This window comes from Rhea pennata, chromosome 9, assembly GCF_028389875.1.
Source record: "Rhea pennata isolate bPtePen1 chromosome 9, bPtePen1.pri, whole genome shotgun sequence".
Lineage (NCBI taxonomy): Eukaryota > Metazoa > Chordata > Aves > Rheiformes > Rheidae > Rhea > Rhea pennata.
In genome coordinates, this window is record NC_084671.1 from 14,957,777 (window position 1) to 14,975,449 (window position 17,673).

The 17,673-nt window shown below is 49.0% G+C and overlaps 1 protein-coding gene across 1 annotated transcript in view; it reads right to left on the bottom strand.

Moving 5' to 3' along the window:
* Positions 1-17,673, bottom strand: part of XXYLT1 (xyloside xylosyltransferase 1) — a 62,932-nt gene that overhangs the window by 15,678 nt on the left and 29,581 nt on the right. The window contains exon 4 of the mRNA XM_062582712.1: positions 15,334-15,466. Within this exon, the coding sequence (XP_062438696.1) occupies positions 15,334-15,466 (133 nt within the window). The remainder of the gene's footprint in view (positions 1-15,333; positions 15,467-17,673) is intronic.

Consider the following 17,673-nt stretch of genomic DNA (forward strand, 5'->3'; position numbering starts at 1 on the left):
TGCAGTGGGCAAGTAAGGGAAGACAGGGCATGAGGCCTCCTCTTGGCCACTGAGCTGTGCAGAGTGCAGAGTGGGGACATACCGCACCAAGAGCAGGCTGGAGAGCAACTGCGCCAGGTTTCAATCACGTTATCCAGCTCCTGAAGGAGAGCTGCTGTGTGCATGTCCCACTTGCCCAGCTCTCCCTGCATCTGGCTGAAGGGCAAGAAGTCCCACCAGCCAGCTCTGCTCAGGGACAGGGCACACAGGACTGGTGCTCAGGAGCTGCTGTCATGGAGCAACGAGAAGAGCCGCCACGGAGCCTCAGAGAGCAGATGCATGTTCAGGGAATCTCTGAAAATGGTGCTGCCGTAACAGGGTTGCCTGCAGCTTCCCCTTTAAGAGTGGGTCAGCCCTTCACCGCTTCAGAAAACATCCCAGCTATGTAGCAAAGCTTCTCTGTTTCCTGCTGTTTGTTTGTTTGTTCCTCCATCAAAGGGTTTCGGCTCTTGGAAATTCCTTCTCCAACAACTGCTGGTGAGGAAGCCTTTGGTGTGAGCAGCAGTCAGCTGCCCTTTGGCAGTGGCTCCTGGCAACCAGAGCATTCTCATCTGCTCCATCAGGCTGGGCTACTCTTGTGCCATCTCTGGCGGCCACTTTCTAAGGCAGATTCAGAAGCTGACCTTGGCTGGTTTGAGACCTCTGTTAGCATCTGTAGTCCAGACTCTGCTCCTTTTCACACTGCAAAACCTTCCCTGGGGTGCAAGGAGTCACAAACACACAAACAACACAAGCCTGCTCTGCTACTCGTACTTCTCTGTCAGAGAAGGTAACGAGGAACCCTCCTGCTCCCAGCAAACATTAAAGAAGCTGCTATTATCCGAGTCACCTCGGAAGCACCAAACAACACCCTGCTCCTTGCAAGGTCCACAGCACAAGATTTAGCCAGTGTGAGCAAGCTGAAAGCCCAAGACTCGAGTCCTGCCACAGCTCATGAACAAACTACTTTCGTAGCAGGCCCAATCTTGGCCCAGTAACTGTGTTGTGACCTCTCGGCAAGCACAACTGCCCAGTGCTGACCTCATACACTCCCACAACTAAAAAACAGCCACTGAAGCAGCACTAGGCACTGCCAGAACCCAGTGCCAGCAGCAGCAGAGCAAATATCCAGCTGGATCTAATCACCCTCTAAGGACACACTGAGTGTGCAGGAGCTGACGATCCAGCAATGCAGACAGGTGATGCAACACAGCACAGGCAGTCCCGGAGGACAAGGACCACACTGCTGAGAACAAACAGCCTCCTCCTGCGTGGCTCTGCCTAGATTGCCTCCCAAAGCTTACCCTCCGGCAGGGTCACTAGTTTTGTTTGTATACCGCTTTTTCCTATACTGAGGCAAAAAGAAGCCCCACCAGGCAGCACTGCGTGTCCCTGCTGGCTGGTTTTGCCATGGCTGAACAGTCTTGGTCTGCCAGCTCAAGCTCTTCCTGCCTCCACACTTACCCGCTGGGTGACACACCTCTGCTGTGGAGAAGGCATGGTGCTTGGTAGTTTACAGGGGCAGCACTACCAGCAACTCGTATTCCAGAAAAGTCCAGGAGGGGAATGAATCAGGCATCGAAACAAGCAGTGTATTTCCCAGACTCAGGAAGCAGACCCAGAAACCATTAGAAATGGCTCTGCTAAAAGGACTTCACACAACACAGAGGAAGTGGCCTACTTGGTGGGACCAGCCTGCACGTCCAGAGGGCTCCCTGCCACCTCCTTACCAAGCAGGAGGCCACCTTCCAGCTCCAGAGAGGACAGCTGGGACAGACAGAATGGCTGAGTCAGTGGAAAACCACAAGGTCCCCAAAAGGTCATCGGCACTGGCTTTGCCAAGTGCCAACCTGAAGCGCCAGAAGGGAAGAGGCCAAAGAGAGTCCCAGTGCAAACTTCACACAAAGCTGATGTTCCCTGGGTTTGAGAAACTCCTGCTGGCAGCGTTGTTTCATGGAAAAAGCCAATGTAAATCCACCAAGGCAAAATGGGATGCAATTCTCCAAACGGCCAAAAAAGCAACACTTGTCTGGCCTGCACAGAAATATCAATTTCATATAGAAAGTCTCTATTTGCCCCTTTTCCAAGATCATGAATCTGACTGATGTGCTTTGGGCTCACGGGCAAGGGGCACAGGGCAGGCACAGTGGCTGGAGAAACAGAAGTGGGAGCTGCCAGTGGGGAGAGAACGAGAGCTGGGGAGCATGTGTCTTTGCTGAATGAATGACATTGATGTCCCACAGGGAAACATGGGGAAAAGGGCTGGAAGCCTGGAAGTCTGGAGCTGCAGGGAAACTCCAGGGAAAACCTCACAGACTTACCGTAAGACAAGGGCTATAGGCGCTGCTCTCAGCAGTTGGTTGCCTGTTGCATCCAAGTTGCACCGTGGCATACTACAACAGCTCGTTAGCTATGTTGCAAAGCTCCCGCTGAGCACCGTCACCCTGTGAATTTATGATAAGCAAACTGCACAGTAATCTCGTCACTAGAAAGAGCCTTTCTTCAGAGCCCTGTCGCAGGCAAAACAGCTCAGGAAGCTCCCGGATCTGGGCGCTTTGTTGCCAGCAAGCAAGAGCTTCTTCCACCCCGCTGCTGGGATAAGGCACATGTAACTACTGCTCTCTCACCGACCATAATCTGGGTAACGACTGGTTTCCAGCCTCATCCCTCCCACCTGTCATCCATGCAGGCCACTCCTGCAGCACTGCACAGCACAAACCCAGTTTGTGCTCAGCGTGCCCTAGAGACAGGCACTTTCGCAGGAGGGGGTATCAGCGATATCGAACTATCACTCTGCTCCCCGATGCAGCCGTCACCCTGGGGAGGAAGGCTGGGGCATCCAGCCGCAGCACAGGGCACTCACACATGGCTAAAACAGAGCTAGACGTGCGGATGTAAACTGTGTGACACCATCCTCTAGGCACTGAGATTGAGAACTGCAGGAGTTCAGGACAAGCTGTGCAGGTAAAGTGCTCCCCTGGCATGCACTGGACTTGTGTGCTACGATTGACAATAAAAACCTACAGCAAAACCTTACAGGACCTTGCCAAGGAGGACCACCATCCCATGAATGCTCTTTGCAGGACAGCATCTTAGTCCTTAGACGGAAAGCTTGAACCTCATCTTGGAGAATCCCGATTGCCTTATGCAAATGCACACAAATATCTTGACTGTTGAAAAAATCTTGTTTATAATGCCCAAATCTCAAAAGGAAGAGTAATAGTATTAATATCATTAACAGTATTAATGTGAATCAGTATACATTTGTGGGTATTTGTGGGTCTTGTCAAACTTATTCATTGTTTTTTAAATATATTCCAAGTTTGGTTGGTAATGCGAATGTAAGTGCAACAGGTCCTATATATTAGTGATGTATATGGATGTAGACAATTAAACCGCTCTACCTTCCAGGACAATTTTTTCATCAGAAAGTAATGCTAACTTACTAAAATTGATTCTGCTGCCAATTCCTAAAGGTTCGGCTTGTTCCATAATTTGGGCTTTTTCTCAGTAGCAATTGCCAAAGATTCCTTAGAATCATCTTTCCCCTCACATCAAGCAGGGGCACTCACTGCAAATCAATTTAAAGATTCAAAATGGCTTATAACCTGGAGAGCAAAGGGGTTATACTCGGCTCCACGTGCAAGGACAGTGCACAGGCTGCTGCAAAACATCACTGCTCCGTGCAGCAGCAGTGTCACCACGCCTGGTGGGACATGGCAAAGGCTAATTCTCCTGCAGAGTCTTGAGAAAGACGGAGCCCATTGGGGCAGGCAGCTTCCTGCTCTTCCACGATAAAAGCACTTAGAAAAGAACAAAACTGTCAGATCAGAGCAACCTGCCTGTGTAAGGACTCCACAAAAGCAGAGGAGACACTGGGTAGGAGGACAGGCCCTCTGTGGGTGGTTCCCTCTACCTTCAGAGCTTGATCCCAGACAAACAGTGCACCTGCACTAAAGCTTCTCTGCTGCTTCTCTCTCATTTTACTCAGTGACTGTTTTCATGGAACAGTCACAAAATGTGTAAATCTTAAAAACATCACTGGCTTAACTGAGACCCAGGGAATTCAGCAGCTCTACCTTGCCGGCAGCTCTCTTGATTTTCTTTCTTTCTTTTTTTTTTTTTTCCCCATGTAGAGCGAAGGTACAGGATGTACTGCATCAGCCCAGTCTGCCTGCAGATTCAGCAACAGCCTGCTCTGTGCCCAGACTAATTCTTTTTCTTTTCCTCTTTTAGATGTCTGACACTTTGAGTGTTTAATGTTTACTGGAAGCTCAGTGGCAACTATATTAAGTCAAACACTCAAAGTGACAAGCCTCAAGGTAAGAAGGTTGTACAAACTTCCTTCCATTCATTAACGGACTGCTGAGAGGTATTTTACCAGCTCTCACAGCTTCTGTCTGAGTCCTGGTCAGGTTTCTGGCTAAACCCAGCTCTTCCTCCTCAACAATGTGTCAAAATATCCAAGTTCCAGCAGGTCAACACAGACTTAATGGTCTCCAAATAAAAAGGCAAGGCACCTGCAAACTACTTTGCAGAGCAGGAGTGCTGCTAGCAGTGACAGATCTGCCTCACCCCATGGGCAGCAAGGCTGGGGAGGAAGGGGGGCTGCAGCTGGAGCGTCAGTACCAGCGAGCACAGGCAGAAGAGCACAAATAAAACCTGTATCACTCAGTACACGTCTATCACATCTCCTAGATAATCACACCTTAGAAGAAAAATTCTACTCCTTTCCCTTTCCATGAGAAAATGTCCTATTCAAGCTATTCCTAGGTTTCATTTTAGGCAGAAGCGAAGACCAGCAGCCTTGCAGCCATTAAAGGGTCCAAGTGTTGGTCCTTTGTAGTCTGTAGCTGTCCCTTTGATGTAGCCATCCCTTCCTGCAAGACAAACTTTTATAATTTCCAGCACCGTGGATTTCCAAGATGCCTCAGGCTTTAATTAGTTTCTTCGCATCAGGTACAGCAGTAACAATCTCACTTGACAGCAGAAACAAAGACAGCACCCGCCTGCCCGGTCCCAGCTATGCCCCGGGACTGAAGGAGGACTGAGACCACGGGTGGGCTCCACCACCATGGGCAGCCTGCAGCTAGCAGTGAGGCAGCTCTCCTGGGGCACCTGACCATGTTAGCTCAAACATGGGAGCTAAAGCACCTCTGTGAGGACCTGTGGGTTAGGGTGGGCAGAGTATTAAGCTTCTAACCCCACAGCTCAGGGCAGAGCTGAAGGCCAAGAGCCCCCAAAGACCCAGCTGCAACCCCATGTCACTGCATACCCCAGTGCTCCTCAGCTTGTGTTACTTAGATGCAGAGGAGATCTACCAGCTCCCCCTTGCCAGCAGGATGTTCCTCTCTGATCAGACCACTGAAGTGAGTTGTGCGGGGCAACACTCATGGGTCACAAATACGCTGCCAGGCTGCACAGTCCAGCTCAGGTGCTCTAGGCTGAATAGCCACCATCCTTCCCCAGCATCCTCCCGCTGCCTTCCTCTCTGGCCTCTTCAACAGGCTCTTTGCTGCAGCCTGGCCAGGCTGTGCAGGCAGCAGTACCAGCCTCTCCTGGAAAGAGCCTCTGAACAGGAACAGATGCTTCTGCAGCAGCTTCAGGAGGCAGTGCCTCTGCTAGCCCCCAGGAAACCCTGCTGTCTGCACCAAGAGCATGAACAATACAGGCTGATATGGTCAGATTCATCAGTTAAGGCTAACGCAGCACACGCTAGCATCCAGAAGAAGTGAGTTAATCTGGGACACATCTTGCCTCAGGCACGACATGCTTGCAGCCAGATCTCAGAGCTTCCTTACACTGTCCTTTACAAACCACCAGCACAACCAACAAACTTCACTCCTAGGCAAGGAGAGGGCTGGAGGGTCAGCATCTGGGTCCCTTCTATGCAATCTGCCCCATGGCACACTGTGCTCTCTACAGCAGTACAGCACTCCATCCGGCCCGGGGATATCCTCCCCAGCTAAGGAAGATGGCACGCTTCCCCCAAAGGTCCACTGAAGGGTATCTCTGCTCCTCCCAGTGCCAACAGCAGCATGGCAATGTCAGCAACAACACCGAAATCACAGCTCTGCTGGATGAAGCAAAGAGGCTGGGATAGCTGTCCGGATGGGAGGGGGCAGTGTAGCGCAGCATGCTAATCTGATGTCAGTCTGCAGCTGCTGAGAGCAGCTGTTCAATCAATGCCACCACCCTGCTCAGCCTCACGCACCAGTGTGACCAGAGGGATCTTTCAGCCAGAAAGTTAGTAAGAATCTAGTTTAAGTTCTGCCTTCTATAATCAGAGAGTTTTCAGAACATTTGGGGGAGTGCTGCAATGTTTCCCCATTCCACCCACCTGAGGCTCTCAGCTATGCGGCTGCTTCAAAACTGGACGGTTTGTCACTTTGGCTCCTGCTAGTGCTCAGCTGCAGTGCCTGCGGACAAGCACTCCCCAGAGGAGAGCTGGCAAGGATGCCCTCAGGGCAGGGCTAGGCAGCAGGTTCTTCACGTGGATGGCCTCTCTGTGTCTTGATAGAGACCCGTGTTGTGCCTGTATTCATGTGAAGTACAACCAATCCTAGCCTCATATATGATCACGAGTGGCAACAGGCTGATCCACAGCAAGCCATGGTTTATCTCGGTGCCATTCAATCCCACACAGGCAGAACAGCACTTTGCTCTTGGCACTGGAGCTCAGAAGGGAGCATGGTCCCTTCTAGCCCTCAGCACTGCCTGTGGTGGCCATGAACTTCCTTGCATGGAAAGCTTTTTGGATTTGGAAATCAGAATTGCTCCCATTGAAGCACGAATTCCTGGCTTTTGCTTTGATCCTGGGCATTGAGTCCTGCTACTCCTAGACCAAGCAGTACCAGGAATACCAGCCTTATCCTGTCCACTCAGTGCCTTACAACACCTTAAAAGAAATGTCCTTTTGGTCACCCGTGAATGTGTCTCCCTTCTTCTACAGGGCAGTCACAGTTATGTCAAGCTGTCCATGGAGACCCTGACACTGACAGACAGTCAAAGTTCCTTGGGGCTCTGATGTGCCTGCTAAGCTGCTCCCAAGACCAAAGCAAATCCAGTGCACTCCCTGGAGACAGTGAGTTTACCTGGCTATCTGATAACCTGCTTTGAATCTGCATCTGCAACATTTGCCTGCATGTTTCTTAGATGAGTTTCTGACTCCAGAGAATAGGAGGATCTGGATTTCTGAATTTGTTCAGGATCTCGCACAGAAGCCCTGGTGCAACATAAATATTTATTAAGAGCATCATTACCAGCCCTTTGTAGTCTGGTGAACAGGACACTGACAGCACTTTTGATAGCTAAAATGCTACAGGAAAGTCACTGAAGGGGACAAAAGGATTTTTAATTAAGATCATGACTTTGCAAAGCACTTCCTTGCATGAAAAGCTTTTTGGATCTGACAAACTTCAGAGGCAGATTTTAATCTTTCCATCAGAATTGCTCCCATTGAAGCACGAGTACCTGGCCTCGGCCTTGATCCTATGCAGGCACACATATCAACAGACGTATGTCAGCACTGTGAAGAAGCTCTGTCTGCAGGCCAGCATGCACACTTCATCCTAGCAAGAGGCACTCTGTGAGGGAGTAAAAGTTTGCAACATGAGGTGGCAGTGCTGCCACAGAAAGCCCACAAGCATGCAATAGCCTAGGGAACAACTCCGGGTGTCCTCAATTCTCCTGGAAGTGGAAGGCAATGGAAGGTGCTCAGCCACTTGCAGGATGAAGCTCTGCCTGTGGCCTGTTCCACCAAGACGTTGACAATCTCATATCACCCGTAACACGTATCACTGTAACATGTTTGACTCATGGACTGAACAACAGTTTGCTGCAGCTGGAAGAAAAACAAATGTGACATAAACAGCTTTGAATCTTAGTCTGATGTCCACATAAGATGTGGACTCCCACAGCCTCTCCCTCAGCACCCAAGATCACTGCATCTTGGCCTCTGCCAGCCAGTTCATAGCCAAACGCCATCTGTGAGGGCAAGGCTGAAGGATGATCGATGTGCAGCTTCAGAACATCACCAGCCACGGGCTTTTAGCCCAATTGTGGGAGCTACTATAGCACTATACACAAGCCACTCAAACTGATCCTAACAGACCTCAAGAAACAGGCCAGGCCCAGACTGTGCAACAATTAAACACCAGCATTTGTGTTGCGAGAAGGTCAGGAGATCTTTTTACTCACAGAAATATATTTGTCCAAGACAAACAGAACCCGGGCATTGTTTCAGCATGAGTCAATGAATGGAAACACTCCAGTGCCATCCTGTTTTGCTGTCTGGAGGTTTCCCCCTACCTTCAGGATGTGCAAGCAGGCTCTGGGACATTTCCTATTTGCTGTTCCTTTACTATTCCATTTCCCGAAAGCATTTGTACCCAGGGCTGTTCAGCACACCAGCACAGAAACCGAGCATTATCCACTCCTTTTCGGCCTACGCCTGAAAAGTATAGCCTACAAAAAGACAGTAAATAAGCAGCTGGTGGGAACACAACTGCCTCCCAGAAAATGGTGTAGCATTTACAAAACGTGCCTGTGTGCACACATACACTTCCTCTGACAGGCCACATAGGTAACGAGCAGCAAGACTGAGCATCTAACACAGGGAACTGAGTTGATCCAGATCCATCACCTCCACCACTGTGGAGACAAAGGAAAAAGGCACATACACCTTTCATACGCAGTGACCAGCCTGCCTTGCCCACTGAGGATGCCAGTCCAGAGCTCTGTAAGCAAGAGGGCCCAGGAAAGCTCTGAGCTCCTTCCTGACTTGCTGGGCTGTGCTCCACACTAGCCTGCTTTTAAGGCTTCTATGTTAAATGCACTCCAGTACAGCCTCGGTTCACAGCCACAAGACTGCTAGCAAGAGTGCACCTCCCCTTCTGCAGAGAGTAAAAACATCAGGGCACAACCCTGGTCACAATTTACTGCCTGGGAAACACCTCCTGGTTTGTTTTGGGGAGCAGATTTCAGGACACTGACATCTCTTAAAACTGCAAGTCTGACCACATCATACTGCTGGTCCTGGAAACTTTTCCATCTCAGTAAAGATGCAAACACTGGGATAAAATTCTGCTGGGCAGAGTTGGTGTCAGAAGGAATTGCACAAAGTGAGAAGGAAAACATAAGTGGCAATTGAGAGACCCTAGGAGCCAGCCCGCAGCCCACCAGTGTGCTACAAACCTGTAACACTCCTCCACTCCCACAATCACTTTTTCCAATTGAGGCTTCAAACCTGTGTATGTGGTGAAACACATGGCTGGAGCTGGCACCTCTGCTTCACACACAAAACATATTTTTATGTTGCTTAGGTTGTAAAAATAGCAAAGATCTTTACAAAGAACATTCACACTTTGTCAGCTTGTGGTTTTGTCTTGAAATCCTTTTTTAAAAGGGGTGCAAGTCTAACAACGTGGAAGGTTCTGCAGGAGGAAAAAGCTGCACTCTCATAAGGCTCCTTCCACATCGGGTGTCTTGACCACAAGAAACACCAGGCATTTGCTTTTAAATAAAGATAAAAACAGCACATACAAGAAAACACAACATAGCCCAAACTGACCCAGAAAGCCAAAGCTACAACAATAAAAAGTTCAACCAAGAAACACAGCATGTAAGGACTGTTATTACTAGGCTTGTTTGTACCCACCATCTGCAGCAGGAGATCGGGGAGGACAGGTTCAGTTCAGGTCACAGATATTCACTGGACAACAATGTTCAGCCCTGGGATGCCATGCCTTGTCCTTTGGCAGGCTGGAGATCTCTAACTGAACACCCCAAAGCTTATTTCAGTAACCTCCAGGCATGCCCTGTTCCATAAACCATATCCAGAGAATTGGTCTCCACTCTCTAGCTATGCACAGAAGTAATGCAAAGCTGATCCCTTCAGAGACAGAAGCATGGAGCCAGTCCACCTTGGACTAATTCATGCAACTAAACGTTTAATTTATCCTATCTTGCAGGCTGCACTGTTAACGAAAGGGATCTGCCTAACCGGGCAATACTGATTTAACCTCGCAATCGGCCCCAACCAGGCCACTGTGCTTAGCAGTGGCCATTCTCTGTATTTTACTTTAAGCTTTAACAATTGGACATGATTAAGTGGGGCTGGATTTACCATTCTGGGCATTGAAATCCTGCCAGGACACCCAAAGCGGATCCAGCAGCACTTCATGCTCTGAACGCAGTGTCAACCTACAGAGAAGAGAAGTCAGCATCTGTGCTCCTTCGGTCCTAGCTCACCTTGCCAAGAACACAAGTCAGGAGGAGAGAATGACACTTTTACCACAGTCACAGAGATGTTTCTTTCCAGCCCAGGAACAAAGGTGATTTGTGCAGTATGTACAACCAGAAATGCTCTCATGAGCATGTTTGCATTTGGCTCAGGCTTCTAGGAAATAATCAGTGGTGATTAATGACAGCATGGGATGCAGCAGCTGAGCTAAGCTCTCAGACTAGAGACGCTAGGACGAGATTCATATTGTAAAAATGGTGCTATATGATTCGCTCTAAAGACACAGCTCTAAAAGGAGAGATGCCACACAAACTTGAGCTCCATTTATAAATTATGTAGAAAAAAAAGTCGTATTTGTGAGCAAACTTGTTATCATCAAAATATCACTGAAACCTTGATGGAGGGTGAAAAAAAAGACATGATCTAGCAAGTTCCTCTTCCACTGACAACTTGTGTTTTTGTATGTTTAACTATAAAGAAAAAAGCGGAAATTCCAAAAATCATTTTCTCTGGGAAGTATGATTCATTATCCTCAGTCCTGCCGGGGATGTGACCCTGCTGGAGGTCAGCCTCATATCACTGCTGTGACTGGCAGGGCTAGCTTCCTTCCGGGGACAGCAGCGTGCCGACCGCATAGCAGGCCTGCTCAGTCTGGACTAAGGATCAGCTCTACCAGGGTATTTAGGGCACCGCCAGCCAGGCGAAGCACAGCACAGCCTGGCCAGAACACAGAGCAAAGACGCATGGGGCACGGGGGTGAGGCAGTGCTGCACATCAATACCAGTAGGGACCATGGACACCCTGGGGCCAGGGGAGGACACAGGTGCCGTTGGGGCAATGGCCATCCACCTTTGCGACCTCAGACTACAGTGCAGACACCTTTGTGCTCTGATAACTGCTAACAGCTTCGCACGCAAGGGCTGGCTGCACTGAACCAAGACCACTCAGGTTCTAATGTGGCATTCGTGATTTCCAGGTCATTACCGAAAGAGCAGTGCTAAAAATCAGAGATGGTGAAGCCATGGCACACTTAGAAAGCAGTGAAAGCCTCACTCTGAAAAGGCATCCTCCCAAGGGTCTGCCATTAAGCTGTGACAAACTCACTCTCCCTGCGGCTCTGGGTCCTACCCTACAAACAGACCCAATGGAACAAGTCTGTGGAGGGGTAGAAGGAACTGATTCTCCATGGCTGCAGCCAGTGCCAAAATATAACCAATACCATTCCGACCCAGAGAGGCTGAACAGCAAGATGCATACTTGCTCAAATTTCAAGAAAGACACGTTGTCTGGAATCTAGCAACTCCTCTTGGCAGTCTAAACGGGTTATTTCTGGTCTGTACCTAGGCACCAGGAACAGATATCCACAGGAGGCAGCTGGAGAACAGCTCACGCAGGATGGGACAAGCCTTCAGAGCGCCACCACCGCTCACCCGCGGCGGGGAGGAGGGAGCACCTTGCTCACGTGGCCGCGCCTGCATGGAAGGCACTACTGACGCTTCCCCACACTTGCTCTCTCGGCTAAGGAGGAGTTAGAATTAGGCAGCATGGATTTCCCTGCTGTGTTAGTGGCTCTTGGATGCACTGAGACCGGGTCTCCCAGCGTTGCTACCGTATGCAGGTAGCACAGAACTGTGTTCCTCGTGTGCCTGTCACCATCCTGTTCCCCAAGTGTGTGGGATGCCTGCCCTTCCTTGTAAGGACCTATCTGAAGAGCTGCACTGGGTCCTGGCCTCCCCCCACTCTCCACAGGGCAGCCCGGAGCTGATCACCCTCCCTGCTCTCTGGCTCCTCATTCCTGGCTTCTAGTCAACTCCGCAGGTTGCAGACAAGCCTCTGGAGAGCTGCCTGTACAGCTGCTTTTCTATCAATGCTTTGCTGGAGAACTCCTCTCAGGGACCACACTCACGCCATTTGGGCACCCTCAGCAGGAATGGGCGATCCCGTCTCTGCTGGCAGACTGCCCTGCAGCAGGCCTACGCTGCGCTCTCTGTGCTCTGCCCTTACCCAAGAGTACTGCTGGACTGCAGCTCCAGCACGCACCAACCTGTGGCACCAGCCAGTACTGCACTTGCACTGCATGGGTAGGTATTAGGAGGTTCAGTTATCAGTCCCATTAGTAAAGCTTCCAGTAGGAAAAAAAAAAGACATATAGAGTTATTAAGCTTTTTTAATCTTTCCCTGAGAACATTTCCACTAGGATTAGTGAATTTAGCCAAGCTATTTCAGATTCTCAAACTCAGCTCAGCTGAGAACTCCTCAAGGCATCCTGAGCTGGTGATCTGACTCACCACTAATTAAAATGAAAATTGAGGTTCATCCTTTAAACAACACAGAATAAATTAAATCAATTTTGGTAAGTACCAATCTGGAAATATCTGATCCCACTCAACACAGCACCTGCTCAAATATGAACCTACTCCCAGACCCACTGGCAAAGGGGCTAGAGCCTCTTGTGATGTCTGGACTCTACATTTGCCCACTCCTCTAATTTAGTCTAACTGTGCTGCACACATGCATGTAGCACATGGAAAACAAAAAAAGGACAGGGTTAATGAGAACCCCCTTTGCAGACCAGTAGTGTACCAGGACTGTTACTATCATCATCACTCAGGGCAGAAAGCTGTGGCTGACTTACTGGAGACACATGTGCTGCTGCTGAGTGCAGAGCTGAGTTACGGTTCCCCAGCAGAACAGCACACATGCATGCAGACTGCCTTCATCTCCTGCCACCCACACGTCTGCCCCAGCTGCAGGGACACTCATCTTCTGCACCTTTCTGGCTGGCCTGGTACCTGATCTGCAGCCTTTGCTCTACAAGAGGGAAATGGCCTCCCACAGCCTCATCACCAGGAACCCACAGACCTGTGACTCCAGACTACTGAGACTGCGCTGCTGTCGGGAATTGACATAACTCACATCCGAACCAAAAGCGATAGTGGATTTTCCCAAATGGCACCACCAGCTTGGCAGAAGTCCAGAACAGTAACACATGAAACAAGCCTTGTTTTCATTACCAAAGAGTGCACTAAAATAATGTTTGGGAGTGAAGCTGTCTGATTGTCACAGCTACAGAGCAAGTGGTGCCCCACTTCTGTGAAGAAGTGGGGAAACAACCTCTTCTCACTGACCACCTTTGGCCACTCATGCCTTTGGGCATGAGAACTCCAGCCTAGGTAATGTCACTAGGCTGAGCTGTGTCTTGTTACTTTATTTTGTAGGGTCCACATGAACAAGTGCACACCCTGTAAAGACTGGTGCAGCAATTACACAGAGAAATGTCCCTGAGCTGCCTTATTTGGACCCAGCTTAGCCCTGAGGAACCCGGAGCTGCTCCTCCCCAAAGCCCACTGGTGGCCTGTGAGTGGGAAGAGCTTGGCAAGCCCTTACTGTGTGGCTCCCGTAGCTAGCTACCACCAGAGTCAGTGCCAGCTGATGGATTACGGGTTCAAAGAGCAAGTTACAGTGGAGATATTTCATCTTCTCCACTGTTTGGCCAAATAAGAGCTGCAGCCCACTTCACAGCTACCCATAACGCTAAGATAACCTGTGGCAGAACACTACATGAGAAATAATGAACCACATCGGTCCATGCAGGATATCAGCAATACCAGAAGCTGTAAGAGAGACCTTTTACCTCTCACTGACTTTGCCAAATATCTTTGCTCACGAATAGAAAATTTCCCTCTAGCCTGCCCAGCTGCCATTTTCTCTAGTGCATATTTCACACCAGACACAGAAAGCGCTAAATAAACCCTTAAGCACAGCCAGAACGAATCCACTGTGAGCACGTTCAAAAACGGTCAGCCAGCCCCGCTTCAGCCAGATAGTTGTAGCACTGCTCATGAATGACAGAGCAGCACTTTGCAGCTTCAGCGCACTAGGAACTCTGGAAATAATTTTGCCAGATTTGGCTGTTTCTGAGAAGCTGAGGCTCTTCTCTGCAAGTGATGAAGTCTCAAAGCCTCCATCAGCTTTGAGAGAGATCAGAACATCTGCACAGCAGATATGGGAATATCTGCGTGCTTGCAAGCCCAGGTCATCGGGAGTTCTACCCATTTAGACTTCTCTGTATGAATACCTCACTGCAACTCAAAACAGCATCCACTCATTAGTAACCTGCTGACACAAGCAGAGAGTCAAATACTGAAGGACCTACAGTAGCACCACCCCATCTTTGTGAGGGGACACCCTAAGTGCATACTCCATACTTCTGCGGGATGCCTCCAGAGATCCAAAACCTCATGATCATCCAAACTCAACATGTATTCTCTGCCTAATGGAAATGGAGAAACTAGCAACGCAACCAACAAAAGAGCATCTCTCTTCCATACATGGCATTCCCCCAAAGATCTTGCATTAGCACAGCATGTGGTTCAAACTCCCTGCAAATAAGATAATGGCTGAAGAAGGCAGACTGTGATCTGCTTAAATCTCCTGACAGTTGGATTTCCCAATGCTGGGTCAGTGCTTCTGTGGAAAACATGGAGGAAAGTAAAACAGACAAAAGCTAAATAGCAGGAGGTAAGGCTACTGCACTGCTCAGAGATAGTCCTCAGGCTGCAACTGCCGCCTCTCTGCACTTTCATCTTTGTCAGTCTAATAGAATGTAAAAACACATCTGAAATGCACTGTTCCCAGGTCCACCTGGAATAAGGAAATATTGCTACTTGTTGGACAGAGCAACAGTATTCATGGCCAAAAACGCTGGACCTTAATGTACAAAGTAATACTCCAAAATTCAGTTAGACATCTAAATAAAAATGACTTGGGAAACACTCATCTAACAGGTATTCTGTGAGCCTAAATATGGATTTAGGCACTGACTATCAGGAACTCAGTTCTGAAAGCTTTGATGTGATGTGTGAAACCAAGAAAATGATAGTGATGCTGTACACTTTGTTCATGCCTGCTTAGGAGTTTCTGATTAAATTCCTCTGCTGAGATTAAAACGGGGAGACTCTTTCTCTGTCGATCTTGTTCCAAAGACCAAATTGAGTTGAACAGAAAATATAAAAGCCAACTACTGCCCATCCCCTCTTCCCCATGCTCCTGTCCTGGGCATGCTGCTATACCTGTAAACTGGTTGCATTTCCCTGGCAATCCCAATGACAGCTCCTTCCTGGAAGTTGTCAAACTCCTCAAACAGGTCTCGGATGTTGGTCTTGTATTTCAGGTCCAAGTCTACCTGGATGATTCGCGTTATTTCTGAAAGCACAAATAGAAAAAATAAAAGAAAAAACTTAACTCAGTGAATACCAACAGAGACGTAATGACTTAAACTCAGCAAAGACTTTGCCCAACCAGCCCAGTGGGCAAGATTCTGAGCCAATCTAGGGCAAAAACATTCCTGTTGCAACCCCTATATAAAGCTACCAACCTTCAACCATCATGACAGCATTTACCTTCCATGTTTGAGGCATGATTTACACCAGAAACCATTTCTGATGACCTTTTGCTTCTATCAAACCCCTCCACCAGACAGAAGATTGGTTTCTATACCATTGAAAAAAGCAAAAAGTAGCTCCAGCTCAGCTCCAAAACTGGTATTTTTCCCCCCTTCTGAAGAAAAGGTCATACAAAATCCCATGTTCACCTTCTGCTATGCAGTTCTCCAGCCCATGTTACTATCCCTGGGTCTAAGTATCAAATAGAGTAATTCCCATTGTGGACCACAACAGTTAATTCAGTAAGCCACATTACACCCTCGATAACACCTGCACAAGCTTATTAGCTTGCAGTGGCCTGATGCAGGCTTCCCCAAGGGCAGAGAGTACGATACTCTGCATGTAGAAAACTGCTGATGGTCTAGAACAGCCTGAAAACTTTATTATAACTGACAACATACTGTTGGAGACAAGCAGGGTCGTGCAGATTCGGAAGCATCTTCCACTTGCAGTGACAAAATCAGAGTGTAAAGAGGCTGCAGGATATCATTTTTAAGGCCAGCCCTGAGCCCATGAGCAGGCTCAGGACCATTGCACAGCGTGCTCCTCCAGAAATAACACTTACATCCTGTGCTTGGGCAGAGCATCTAGCAATGCATGCTGTGAACCCGTCAGACCAGCGGAGCGACATCACCGCTGGTAGGGAAATCAAGATGCTGGCAGTGCAGTGGTCAGCCCCTCTGTTCAGCTACAAAATGAGGCAAGACACATATCTTTATCTGAGGAGTCAGGGAGAAGTGTGATTCCATGGCCTTTCCAGCCCTTGCTGCCTCTGCCAGTGTCACCAGTCAAAGCCCTTAGGAACTGGTACAAATGTGCCTAATTCCTCCCCCTTCCTCACCCCTGTCATGGCCCCTTGGTCAGAAGCATGGTGATGGTGAATGGCTCCTTAATCTGTTTGCAGCAGCAAGACAGACAGCTCCTTCCCTCACCAAGGAGGAAAGGAGACTGGCAACTCACTATCGCAGGAGAAAGTAGAGTAAGGGCTGGCTACAGCCACCCAGCCCCTGCCAGCTTTTGTCAGTCTCCTCTGCAGAACATGAGACCAATTTATGAAAACATTGTTTGGGAGAGGCTGGAGGAGACATGCCTTTCCAAGACTGCTTGTCTTGGGTGGGTTCAGGAATGCTGTACAGATTGCAGCAGGCTAAGTGAAACGTAGCAAATGCAAATGCTGAGCCTCAGAGAGATCAGACTGTCCACTTGGTTCCCTCAGCCTGGGCAAAGCTGTAGCTACCATCTGACCAGCAAAACTCAGCCCTGCTCAGGAACCCTGAACATGTCCCTCATGTTTCAGGTAGTCTCCAATGGCCACCATCTTATGCAATGCCAGAGCTATTTGTGTGTGTTATAAAAGCCAAGAGCAAATTGGCTGGGATGCTTAGCACTCAGTGCTAATTGGATTAAAAAGACTGTGTCAACCTGTTTCAGTCCCCACTTTGTACAGGTACTGTTACAGCCTTCTGCAGGCTAGATGCGCATTTCAGTATCCCTCTACCACTGTTTTCACAGTAATTAGCAAATAAGGCTCTCATCCTTCCTACTGCCAGGTATTTCCAGATAGGAGGATGAACCCATCCTCCCCTCACCCTGTGTTGCACGCTTCCTCCCTGGCTGGAGCACAGGTCATCAAGAAAGGTCTGGCACCCTGTGGCCCCAGCACCACGCACATCATCGTGCCAGGCCGGCTCTCTTCCTCCAGCTGTGGACCTGCAACTCTGAGCATTCGTGAACGTGTGCCGACCCCAGGCAGGCCGGTGCTCTCAGGAGTTATCAGCTCGGCTGCTGGGACTCCATATTTTTCTTGGCTTTGCCCATGCTATAGTCTTCATATCACCATGTGTCCTGCACCTCCTGGCCTTGGGGTGTTCACTGTATGCGGCCTGCTATCACCATTATGCTGAAAGCAGGAAGAAGTTTGTTTGTTTTTTGTTTTTTCCAAACTCAAAAGCAACTGTCAGGACTACA